The sequence below is a fragment of the Bos mutus genome, chromosome 1 (genome assembly GCF_027580195.1).
Source record: "Bos mutus isolate GX-2022 chromosome 1, NWIPB_WYAK_1.1, whole genome shotgun sequence".
NCBI classification, from domain to species: Eukaryota; Metazoa; Chordata; class Mammalia; order Artiodactyla; family Bovidae; genus Bos; species Bos mutus.
Window position 1 is genome coordinate 115,858,394 of NC_091617.1, and position 12,908 is coordinate 115,871,301.

A 12,908-nucleotide genomic window follows, 5' to 3' on the forward strand; every position below is an offset into this window, starting at 1 on the left:
GAGGAGCCTGGTAGGCTGCAGTCCATGGGGTCGTGAAGAGTCGGACACGACTGAGCGACTTCACTTTCACTTTTCACTTTCATGCACTGGAGAAGGAAATGGCAACCCACTCCAATGTTCTTGCCTGGAGAATCCCAGGGACAGGGGAGCCTGGTGGGCTGCCGTCTATGGGGTCACACAGAGTCGGACACGACTGAAGCGACTTAGCAGTAGCAGTAGTAGCAGCAGCAGACGTTGCAACACTAGTAGCCTTGAGCAACCCAGGTACCAAGATCTGGGCTGGGGCAGGAAAAGAACAAGATGGCCCTGGACAATGTTATTGTGTCACAAGTGAGGAAATGATGACACGAGACAGATATGTCAAAAAGGCCCAAAAACTAGGTTAAAGTTGCCCCCACTGACCAAATGTGAGACAATGTGAGCATCAAAAAGAAAACTGAAAATAATACAATTGATTTTAAAAAGAGTTCAGGGGTTCAAAGTGAACCCCTTAAAATGCAGTGTCGTTTACAAAAGAATGCCAACTATTAAACATACAAGGAATAACAACTACAAAACCAGCATTTTTGCTTTTGCAAACATCAGCAAAATAAATCATGCAGCAGGAATCATCAATTGATGCTAAAAATCAGAGCATAAAATTTTATTGCCGAATAGTATATTCATATGGTCTCAAAGCAGCATCCTGTGGAGATTTCTATGAGGAAGAGATGACAACTTTTGCAAAGGAAAGAGACGGCAGACACCACGTTAAGTGATCAAACAGTATAACCAATAATCAGCAAACTAACACTGCACATCTGATACGCAGTGTAGTCTTCTTACCAAAAATATACAACCTGAATCTTGTCATGAGGAAATAATCAACAAATCTAGACTATAGTACTAGACAATAAGAGAAACAACTGGACTCAGTGAGGGGACCTGGAGAGCAGTACTGCAGTGGATTAAAACAGGGTTCGGAGATACGCCAGCAGAAAGCAAAGCGTGACCCCTGATGGGAGCCCGGGGCAGGGCACCATAAAGGATACCTGGGGGAACTGTGAACGTGGATCATGGCTTAAATAACACAGATGTATCAACATGAGTTACCAAGGGTCTCACGTACATATTTCAGAAGTTTTAGGAAACAATGAGCATTACCTTTGATGGGTTAATCACAATATTTCTAGCTGAGCCATGTTCATCTCCAGTAAAGGCTGGCTGATTGTTGAAGCCTTGCTTTACATTCACTGCGGTAAGTTCATCCTGTTGGAGAAAAGGTACTGATTAGTCCCAACGATGTAAAAGCTCCAACTGAAGCCTTTTTTGGGCTCCAAAATCAATGCAGATGGTGACTGCAGCCATGAAATTAAAAGACGCTTACTGCTTGGAAGGAAAGTTATGTCCAACCTAGACAGCATATTCAAAAGCAGAGACATTACTTTGCCGACAAAGGTCCATCTAGTCAAGGCAATGGTTTTTCCTGTGGTCATGTATGGATGTGAGAGTTGGACTGTGAAGAAGGCTGAGCGCCGAAGAATTGATGCTTTTGAACTGTGGTGTTGGAGAAGACTCTTGAGAGTCCCTTGGACTGCAAGGAGATCCAACCAGTCCATTCTAGAGGAGATCAGCCCTGGGTGTTCTTTGGAAGGAATGATGCTGAAGCTGAAACTCCAGTACTTCGGCCACCTCATGCGAAGAGTTGGCTCATTGGAAAAGACTCTGATGCTGGGAGGAATTGGGGGCAGGAGGAGAAGGGGACGACAGAGGATGAGATGGCTGGATGGCATCACCAATTCAATGGACATGAGTTTGAGTGAACTCCAGGAGATGGTGATGGACAGGAAGGCCCGGCGTGCTACGATTCATGGGGTCTCAAAGAGTCGGACACGACTGAGCAACTGAACTGAACTGAAGCCAGTCTCCTGCAGCCTGAGGAATGACAAACTTCACGATACTCTGTAGAAGAGAGCTGCTGAACACTCACCAAGGAAAGCAGAAATAGGGATCTAAAAATCAATACATAAATGTGCAGACAGAGACAAAGCAAAGGTGGCCAAATGTTAACAACTGCTGCCTGCAGATAAAAATTTTTCACTAACAAATTGGAGAAAGAAAAACAAAGCAACCCCTCTCCCATAAACATAAAATCATAGATTCTAAACTAGAACTGCTTCTAGAAAGCCCACAGTCTGACTCCCTATCCCTTGCCAGCCCCTATGCATATTTCTGTTCAATATTCCAGAAAACTGGCTCACTCAAGTACCCAACACCTCACAGTGAGTTCAAGACAGAAATGAAGGGTTCCTAGGCACGAGGTTTGTGCTAACCACACACCATCACAGTCCTGCAACTGAAGGAAAGTTTAGAGCTTGCCAAGTTCTTTCATTTATTTTGGTTCACTTTATCTTTACCAAATCTGAGGCGGATGTGAGTCTTCAAGTCCATTTTACAGATGAAAAAAGTGAGGCTAAGCTAGTACAGTAACCGGACAAAGCCAGCGCTGAAAGGCCATCTTTTCAATCCTAGACTAGGAAGAGAAATTTCCATGACACTGTGCACCAGAGTACACATGCCACATGAAAATGTGGTCTAAAAATACACAGCCACAATTCTTACCCTTCTTAAAAAGATCTCCTACGAGATAGACATAGGAAAACTTTCCTTACCAAGGTCACAACATATCAAAAATAGCCCAAGGCATTAAAAAAAAAAAAAAAAAGGGCCTTCCCCTGCCCATATCACTTACCGAACTAAATCAGAGTTCCCAGAGTCCCCGATACAGACGCAAAAGAATAAAAGAGAAAAGATGGAGTAAATGAAGCTACCTTTTGCTCCTCTCACTTCAGGCCAAGAAATAGTCTCGGTGCCAGCTGGGTTAATGGTAGCCACAGCCCAAGAATGAGAATATACACTTAATTCTTCCCAAATAATTGTTCCATGTGTAAAATTAAAACAAACAACAACAAAACTGATCAAATCACTGTTATGATTAGGCAGGAAGCCTTAGGTCAAAATCATTAGTGACAGACAGCTCCTGCAAGGTCACCTCGGGTGAGAACTGGGGTCTCCTGGAGTCCTGCCATGTCACCTGACTTAACTGCGTGAGCTCCGCCTAATACCTCGGCCAGCCCCAGTTTTAGTGGGCTTTCAGAAGACCCCACCAGAGGAAACTGAGCTCTCAGGTAATCAAGTCTCCTTCCAGCACAAAGGTCGCTGGAATCGGGATCTGCACAGAAAATGAATTGCACGTTCATATCAGAAGACATCTTAAACTGCTCCTGAATTTCCAAATTAATTATTTGGAAATCTAGGGCAAAACTACATATGCAAATTTTAAGTCAGAAAGGTGTCTGTCAACTGAAATAAAGCAAGCATGCTGACGGGATTTCTACAGTCTCGGAGTCTAAGGAAGAAGGGGGACATATCGGGTCATGAGGAGAACAGGACAAGGAAACTGAATTCTTATCTTTGCTTTACCATCAGAGTAACACAAGAAACACTAATTGAGTAATAGCATATGTTTTCACGAAAGATACATCCTGGCTTAATTAAAAGGAAGTGTGTGAGGCTTTCAGGACCAACTAGCTCCATTTAGCACCACTTTGCTTTCTATTCTAAACTAACTCCGACTCAATGGACATGAATCTGAGCAAACTCCGGGAGATGATGAAGGACAGGGAAGCCAGGCTGCTGCAGCCCATGGGACTGCAAACAGACTGAACAATAGCAAAGCCCTGATCAGCTAGCTTGTTGTGACTGACTGCTAACCACTGGCCTGGGCAGCCATGTCTGTCTGTCTGTCTCTCACACACATAATCCCCAGAAGGAAGAACATGGAACCATGGTAACACGTCTGTCAGCCACAGATTTTCCTCAAACTCAGATCCATACAGGTACTGCTGGGAAACATGAGTGCTGAGAATTTTCCAATCCCGCATTCAGAATGTCACAAAAATGCATCCAGAATCCGGCCACTCCTCACCACCACCGAGGCCTCCCCCAGGGTCAGGGGCACCATCATCTCAGGCTTGAATGCTGCAGTGGTTCCTAACTGGCCTCCTGGTTTCAACTCTTGTTCCCTGAAGGCCACATTCAACACAGCAGCCACGGGGAGCTTTGCAAAACTTGAGATGATGACCCTCCTCAAAATCTGCGATAACTCCGCACCTCAGAATGGGAGAAGAGGCCCCATGAGGTGCTACAAGCCCCTGACACCTCTCAGACTTAATCCCTGATCACCCTCTCCTTGCACACTCCTCTCCAGCCACACATCTACCCACCCTCCCACCCCCAGCCAGCTCCTCAAGCCTTCCATTGGACCTTCTCCTGCCTCCAGGCCTTGCGCTGTTCTATTCTTCCTGGGTCTTCTCCCTCCCTCTTCTCCCTGTCTCTTTCCCCTGGTTTGCACATGGCCAACTCCCTGACCACCTTAAGTCATGTTCTCAATGAGAAATGTGATAACTCTATTTGAAATTGGAACTGCCCACCCCATTCCCTTCACCCTAGCAGTCCTAATCTCCCAACAGTCCATAGCACTTACCACCTAAAATCCCTGTCCTGTCTGTCACCCCCGCAGCAGGTAAGATCTATGAGGACAGGGGTCTTTATGTTGTTCATAAATAATCATGCCAAAGAATCAAAGAATCATGCCAAGCACGCAGAGCAGTGGCTGGCACAGAGCACACAAAGGCACTCAATACAGATTTGCTGAAAGAATAAATAAGTGTATGATAACCTGTTTTGAACAATTAATATAAGCATACTGTGACTCACTACCCCATGAACTTGGGGGTACCTAATTCTGTTTGGATTTATGACTAGAATCACTTCACCTCCCAGAGCAGTGGCTTCTCCCCATCAAGCCCAAGGCACTATCCTAAAGGCAAGTAGTTTTAAATGCCCCTTTCCCCCAAGTCTGAAATGAAATTCATAGACAATAACTTTTTTTTTAATCAATGAAATTTTTTTAACGAAAGTAGGTTATAACAACATAGGTACTTGAAAAGAAAACCGAGGCGTGCGCCACTGGGCCACCACCACCCAAGAAGTGTGGCCTGTGGGCAGCTGTGCTGGCCCGACCTGGGCCCTCCCTCAACTAACTCCACAGATTCTCCGGGCAGTTCATTTGGAGAAGCGGGCCTTAGGAGACGTGAAGTGTTAGTAAGTGTTTGTTCCTATACCCAGAATCCCCCTAATGCAGCCACCACAAAACGCAGGCTGACACAGGTGGACCGCATTGCCATCTCAAATTATCAGGAACAGCATGGCGTACACTTTCTGAAATGGAGAAAACACCTGATAAAAGTTTCAAACTAACAAAATAAACTCTTCTCCCGATATATTAAAAACGCAATAGTTATATTCCTCCAAGATTCAGTATATACTGAGTGTATAGATCCCCTCGAGGAGGAAATGGCAACTCACTCCAGTATTCTTGCCTGGAGAATCCCTTAGAGCAGCCTGGCGGGCTACAGTCCACGGGGTTGCAAAGAGTCGGACACGACTGAAGCGACTATGCACGCATGCACGCAAGGGGAATGTGTATTATAATCAAGCAAAAAAAGGTCATATGTAGATTCCCACCTGGGAAAGCGACTTTGAAGGTTTGCTGGTAATCTGAGAGTCCAGTGCGGTAAAGGACAATTCTTCATTGAGCCCAACTGTCCACACTGAGGACACCCGGCCCCACCCACTAAATGGCAATGACCCCGCATCACAGCAGCTGCCAACACCTGCCTCCAGAGTGCCACAACGCCCCGGCTGAAAACCAGAGTGTACTGAGAGGGACTGCTTTTAGCTTTTAAAGCCCTGCCTCTGAAAAGAGGAATCCAGATTTCAGAAACACGGAGTTTCACACAGGCCCCGCTCCTGCTACAACACCACAAGATTGACAACTGGACATCCAACTCCAGCCACTGCAGCCCCCCGTGGCCCCCAGCTGTGTTACAAGTGAAGGCCGTGTGGACCCCAGGGTAAGGATGACTGAATTGGAAACGCACACAAGAGGGAAGGGAGAGCCCAGGCTCTGCCTTCGTACTGTCTGAATTTGAACCTCTAACTCCAGTTAAGAGTGGCTCAATCCAGTGCTCTGTGAAAACCTAAAGGGGTGTGTGGGGTGCGAGGTGGAAAGAGATTCCAGAGTGAGAGGACGCATGTATACCTACAGCTGCTTCATGCTGACGTATGGCAGAAACGAACACAAAACTGTAAAGCAATTATCCTCCAATTAAAAATAAATTTTAATTTTAAAAAATATATATAAACCTGAAAAACAAAAGTGACTCAAAGCAAGCTTCAGAACTGTTTCTGGCCTCAGTTTTCTTCAATTGTGAAACAGGGCTAGTATGGTTTCCACTACTATTACCTCCATATCCCAGATGAGGAAATAAGAAAGATCATATCGTGGTTTAGAACGTGAAAGAATCCATGTTCCCAACCACTGTGAATGGCCAGCAATTAGTATTACTGCTGTTTTTGTGTCCCATTTCTGCTTCAAGGAAGTGATAACCTGACGCTCCAGTCGAGCTCTAAGGAATGCAAAAGGTTTTGCTTCAGAAATTAAAAGGACCCTGACCTTCAGCAGTGAATGGTTCTCAAACTTTTGCAAGCATCAGAATCCTGATGGGTTTATTAAAGAACAGCCACTGCCTGGGCCCCTCCTTGAGACTCTCCAATTCAGGAGGTGGGGGAGGCGAGGGGTGGTGGGTTGCGGAGGGAGGCGGTGCCCAAGAATCTGAATTTCTCATAGCTTCCTAGATCAGTCATGCAGATCCAGGGACCACACTTTGAGAACCACTGATGTAAATATTTGGAGTTCACAGCTTTCTAGAAAACCAGGGCCCCTGTGTCTGGCAACAGGGCTGCACTCAACCACCAGGAAGAACCTGGGTGCTCCCTCTTAGTTCAGGAACAGGAGATCCCTGGTCCGAATTCTCTGCCACACACCCATCCTACTGCAAAAGCACACACACAAAGCTACACACACACACACACACACACTTACTCACTCACCCAGGAAGAAAACCAATCAAGAAGGTTTCTCTTTCACTCCTTTAACTTCTCCTAGACCCACGAATAAAAACACCAGAGCTGCAGAGTACTCAGCTGTATCAGGAAGCACACAGAGGTAAAAGAGAAGCCTGGTGGGCACTTCTGTTTAAGTTTAGTCACACAAAGCTTTATGTCAGCTTCCTAGAGAAACTAAGGGAAATGGGTAAAAACCACAACGTCACAACCAGAACATGCTCCATGATGCTTTTTCTCCTAAAGTTTCTGAAGAGTGAGAGTTGACGGCAGGAATCCAAGCAACCAGTTCAGAGTAAGATTCGAATTCCAGAGTGTTTACTATTGTTGTTTGTACAGCGTTTCTCAAACTCCAGTAACGCAGCAACATATCCCCTTTAAAGGAAAAACATTCTCTCTGACCCCAGGATGCGTGAAGAACCCAATTTGGGAAAATGAGGTAGGACCTGGATACTTAATGGCCTTAGGGCAGCACTGAGAGATTCAGAACAAGATGTAACATGTGTTATATGAACTCAAACTACAAACTTTTATGACACTTTGCTCTGAAGATGTTTGCCAAATCTAATCAAGTAAAAATAGAAGGGAGAGTGTCCAGATTTTAAAACAGTATGCCTCTAAAATCCCCAAGCCAAGGGACACAAATAGCTTCCTCTTGCACTAGCCTTGACCCTCTTCAAAGATTTCTCTAAATAAAAGAGGATAACTGCCAAAGTCCTTACCATGGTCCTTACAGAGACTGAAACTTGTTTTACTGCACCTAGTCAACAATTCTCAAAAAAAAAAAAAAAAAAAGCAGAACCACCAGCTACTGCTTTGCCTATCTGCAAAGCTGAGACAACTGAAGACCCCAGCACTTGAGGACACACCCAACCACTAATCAGAGTCTTAGCGGCAAACCATTTTCAGTAAAAGAACTCTTGCTGTTGTTGTTCAGTTGCTAAGTTGTGAATGACTCTCTTTGCAACCCCATGGACTGCAGCACACCAGACTCCTCTGTCCTCCACTATCTCCCAAAGTTTGCTCAAATCCACGTCCATTGAATCAGTGATGCTACCTAACCATCTCATCCTCTGTCGCCTCTGTCCCCTTTTGCCTTCAATCTTTCCCAGCATCAGGGTCTTTTCCAATGAGCCAGCTCTACTGGAGGTTAAATTTTCCCACTATACAATGTGGAGGATAAAAAACAAAGTGCCAACCATGAACTCTGAGTTTTAAATGTTTTTATCATGAACTGTGGTGCTGCAGAAGATTCTTGAGTATCCCTTGGATAGCAAGGAGATCAAATCAGTCAATCCTAAAGGAAACCAACCCTGAACATTCATTGGAAGGACTGATGTTGAAGCTAAAACTCCAATATTTTGGCCACCTGATGTGAAGAACCGATTCATTGGAAAAGATCCTGATGCTGGGAAAGATTGAGGGCAGAAGGAGAAGGGGACAACAGAGGATGAGATGGTTGGATGGCATCACCGACTCAACGGACATGAGTTTGAGCAAATTCCAGGAGACAGTGAAGGACAGGGAAGCCTGCCGTGCTGGAGTCCATGGGGTCGCAAAGGGTCAGACATGACTGAGCAACTGAACAGCAGCAGCAGCAGAGGCAAAACACTGCACACACATGCGTGAGCCCTAATACCCACCCTGCCAGGAGACAACACTAGCTGAGAACACGCACTCACAGTCCAGCCTGGTGGCCCAGAGCAGGGGTGCATCAGGCCAGGCTGCAGAGGGCTTCAACAGAAACCATCTTTAAAACAGGAGTGGTCCAAAGTTAACCTCAACATGGAGAAAGGAAGACTCATCCACCTCATCACTGACTTCAGCTAAAATGATAAGCCTTCAATAGGCTGAAATTCAAGTTCTGCTTGCTTGGAAATTTGTATTTCATTTTTATCATGAAGTGGATATTAATTTTTGCTTTAAAAATGAGTAAGATGGGATGGGAGGTGGGAGGAAGGTTCAAGAGGGAGGGGATATACAGTATGCCTGTGGCTGATTTCATGTTGATACATGGCAGAAACCAACACAATACTGAAGAGCAATTATCCTACAATTAAAAATAAATTTTCTAAAATGAGAGGCAGAGGTTTTCAAGAATGTCACATTTTTATATGTGTACATAGAAAAGAATGTATAATCAACATCTAACACCATAAAAATAAATTTTATCTAAATTTAAAAATAAATAAAATGTTAAGGCTTAAAAAAATTTTAGGGAGACAAGTACCCAGACACAAACAGAAACAAAAGCCTAGAAACAGGCCCATGTTCACACACAAGGCCAGCGTTCACTGTGCAGTTTTGTATTTGACACTGACAAAAAAAATCAGACCTTCAGTACTTTGGGTGAAGTACTAAGGCACCCATAAATCTTGGGCATTTATCTTGAACTTCAGAGAATGATGTTATTTTTTGGATCACTTTCAGAGCAATCTTTTAATTTCAGTAAGTGTTTCATCAGGAAAATGAGTATATTTTGAGTCTAGTTTGGAAATTGGCTAAGTTCTTTCTCAGTCAAAGCGGGGGAAAGTCAGTTTAGCACACTTTTCAATGACCATCATAAAAGCAGATAATAAATGTACACACACAGGTGTGCACAGGTGTGCACACACGATTAAACTCCTCCAGACTTCTCATCCACAGCACAGAACATGTGCAGAGACGTGCGACGCCTCCATCACCTACTCGCATCTAACAAACTAACTCAATGACTGTCAATGAAATGCCGCCACAGATGACAATGCTGCAGAAGCAGAAAAATGTGCCTCTGTGCACTAGTCAGACAGGCTATGCTTAGCCAAGGTCTTACTTCAAACAAACAAAATTCTTTAAAACGGCTTTACGGGACTTCTCTGCAGTGGTCCAGTGGCTGAGGCTCTACGCTCCCAGTGCGGGGGCCTGGGTTTGATCCCTGCCGGGAACTAGAGCCCATATGCTACAACTAAAGATCCACTAAAGATCTGCAACTACAGAAGCCAAATAAATTTTTTTTTTTTAATACCTTTTTGATTATTTTCCCTAGCTTTGTCCACCTCTCTCCCAGAAGAGCATTCTCTGTCTGCAGGTCCCATTTGAAAAGTAAGGCTATGATAATACCCATCACAGCCCAGATTAACAGTCTTCAGGCAACACTTTCTGTTGTTAGCAGATACAGATGACCCAAGAGATGAGGGAAAAGTCTTTCTCTCCTCACACCTCAACATTAGCCAGTTCGAAGCACACTTCTACCAAAACACATCTCACATCTAGTCCTTCCTTTACAAGAACACAGCCATCTCTCTAACTGCGGCCACTGGCACAGCAGGCCAGGCCGCTGCTCTCATGCCGCATACCTCCCATCCCCACCCAGGTCCAGACCTTGCCTGAGCTCAGCCTGCCCAATGGCCCCGGATGAATCCTTCTGAAACAGGCTGCCTTTTCTGCACTCCCCTTTTTCAATAGCCTCAGAGGCTTTCCTTTTCCTCCCCCTCAGAAGACGCTAACGAATGGAAGCATCTGGCACCACCTTCTATGGATCCTCAATAACATCTGTGGGCCTTCTCTGCACCTAACTCCAGCCAGGACTCACACACACAACCCACTAGCATGGGCATTAGACACCTGGAACAATCGAGCTCCGCTCCCCAGCCTCGATCCCATTCTGAGTGTTGAATCACAGAGGTCTGAGTTTGAATGCAGAGCCCTTACCTATCACAGAGAACAAGATAAACTGACCTCTCTGCACCTTGGTCGCCTCAATCAAAGTAAGATAAGAATAACTCACAGGGCTGAGATTACATAAGATAAAATGCAGAGTTTAGCACAGTGCCTGGCCACATATTGAGTGCTCTGTAAAATGGTGGTTACTGGTATTAAAAAAAAAAATTTATAGCGCTTTTTCTTCATATTTTAACTTTCCTGGAATCTACTTGACTATTATATTCCTTGCCACACACATTGTCTTTTCAACCTCTAAGCCTTGCCTAATGCCATTCCTATCCCCTGGAGTATATTATGCAATCTTTTGCCTTCTTCAAACCACAACCCATGGCTGCCCTGCATTTAATCACTAAAGTATACAGTAGTGTGCTCAGTACTGGGGATTCCATAGTGAGCAAACTGCAACTGTGATAAAGGCCCCAAGGAGAAGCACCACCTGCTCAGAGCACACTTGATATGGGCTTACCCTAATCTGAAACGTCAGAAAAAAATTCCCTGAAGAAATCACCTTTGCATTTCGCCTCAGAATGCAAAAGAGGCGTTAACCAAGTTAAGAGTAAGACTCATACAACAGCAAGGCTGACATTCTGCGGGAAGTGATACAATATTAACTCTACAAAGACCCTGAAGAGTTAAGAGATGTATACTGTAATTCCTAGAGCAATTGCTATAAAATAAAATGTGAAGCGGTAAGCTAAAATGTTGATGGGTGAATTTAAATTATTTTTCAACAGAGTTTAATAATCCTGAAGTAAAATGGCAAATAAACCCAACCATATCAATAATTACATTAAATGCTAATGAAATGTTAACAGGCTATGATTCCAATTAAAAGGCAGGGATTGTCAGGATGGATAAGGAAACAAAACCCTGCCAGATGCTGCACCTTAAGCACATTAAGACAGATAAGGTGACAGTAAACACATGGGCAAAGATGAGCAACATGCAAACGATGAACAGAAGAGGGCTGGAGTGGCTACATCAACACTGGACAAAGTAAACTTCAAGACAGAAAGCATCATCAAAGATAAAAAGGCACATATCGTAATGAGAAAAGGGTGAATTCATCAGGAAGACATAACAACAATCACCAGCACTGTGTGCCCATCAAGAGCAGAGGCAAGAGAAGCCTGGGTGAGGTCTGCGGGCCTAGGAAAGTGACATAAAGAATGGCATCATGGCAAGGGCAAGAGGGACCCAGGTGTGAAGTGAGACTGAGCAGCGGGCGGGGACAGAACACGCAGGGTCTTGTGGGCCCAGTGAGGGACTTCTCCCTTTACAAGAAGAGTAAGGGCTTTTTACCCACATGTGCCCTGTGTGCTTAGTCCCTCAGTCATGTCCAACTCTTTGTGACCCTATGGACTCTCGCCCGCCAGGCTCCTCTGTCCATGGGGAGTCTCCAGGCAAGAATACTGGAGTGGGTTGCCATGCCCTCCTCTTTACCCACATACCTACAGTCAATTAATCTTCGACAGATGAGAGAGTATACGATGGGGAAAAGACAGTCTCTTCAGCAAGTGGCACTGGGAAAGTCAAAAAGCCACATATAAATCAATGAAGTCAGAACACAGCCTCACACCATACACAAAAATAAACTCACAATGACTTAAAGGCTTCAACATTAAAATATGACACCATAAAACTCCTACAAGAGATCACAGGCAGAATATTCACTAACATAAATCGAATCAACATTCTCTTAGGTCAGTCTTGGGCAACAGAAGTAAAAACAAACAAATGGGATCTAAATCAAACTCACGAGCTTTTACACAGCAAAAGAAACTGTGAACAAAAGGAAAAGACAACTTTAGAAGGGGAGAAAACACTTGCAAACAATGCAAAAGACAAGCGCCTCACTTTCAAAATATACAAACAGCTAATACAACTCAAAAAAACACCCAATCAAAAAATTGGGCAGAAGACCTAAATACACATTTCTCCAAAGACGACGTAGATGGTCAACAGACACACAAAACGAGGCTCATCAGTACTAAATATTAGAGAATTCAAAACTACAATGAGGTACATCTCACAGTGGTCAGAATGGCCCTCATTAAAAAGTCCACAAATATATGCTGGAGCGGATGTGAAGAAAAGGCAACCCTTCTACACTGTTGGCGGGAGTGTAAGTGGGTGCGGCCACTATGGAGAAGGATATTGCCGTTCTTCTAACTAAAAACAGCTTCCATATGATCCAG

At 44.4% G+C, this 12,908-nt stretch overlaps 1 protein-coding gene across 3 annotated transcripts in view; it reads right to left on the minus strand.

Moving 5' to 3' along the window:
* MED12L (mediator complex subunit 12L) overlaps nucleotides 1-12,908 on the minus strand; it is a 361,400-nt gene that overhangs the window by 323,627 nt on the left and 24,865 nt on the right. For all 3 annotated transcript variants that reach the window (XM_070374718.1, XM_070374715.1, XM_070374713.1), the window contains exon 3: nucleotides 1,144-1,248. In XM_070374718.1, the coding sequence (XP_070230819.1) occupies nucleotides 1,144-1,248 (105 nt within the window). The remainder of the gene's footprint in view (nucleotides 1-1,143; nucleotides 1,249-12,908) is intronic.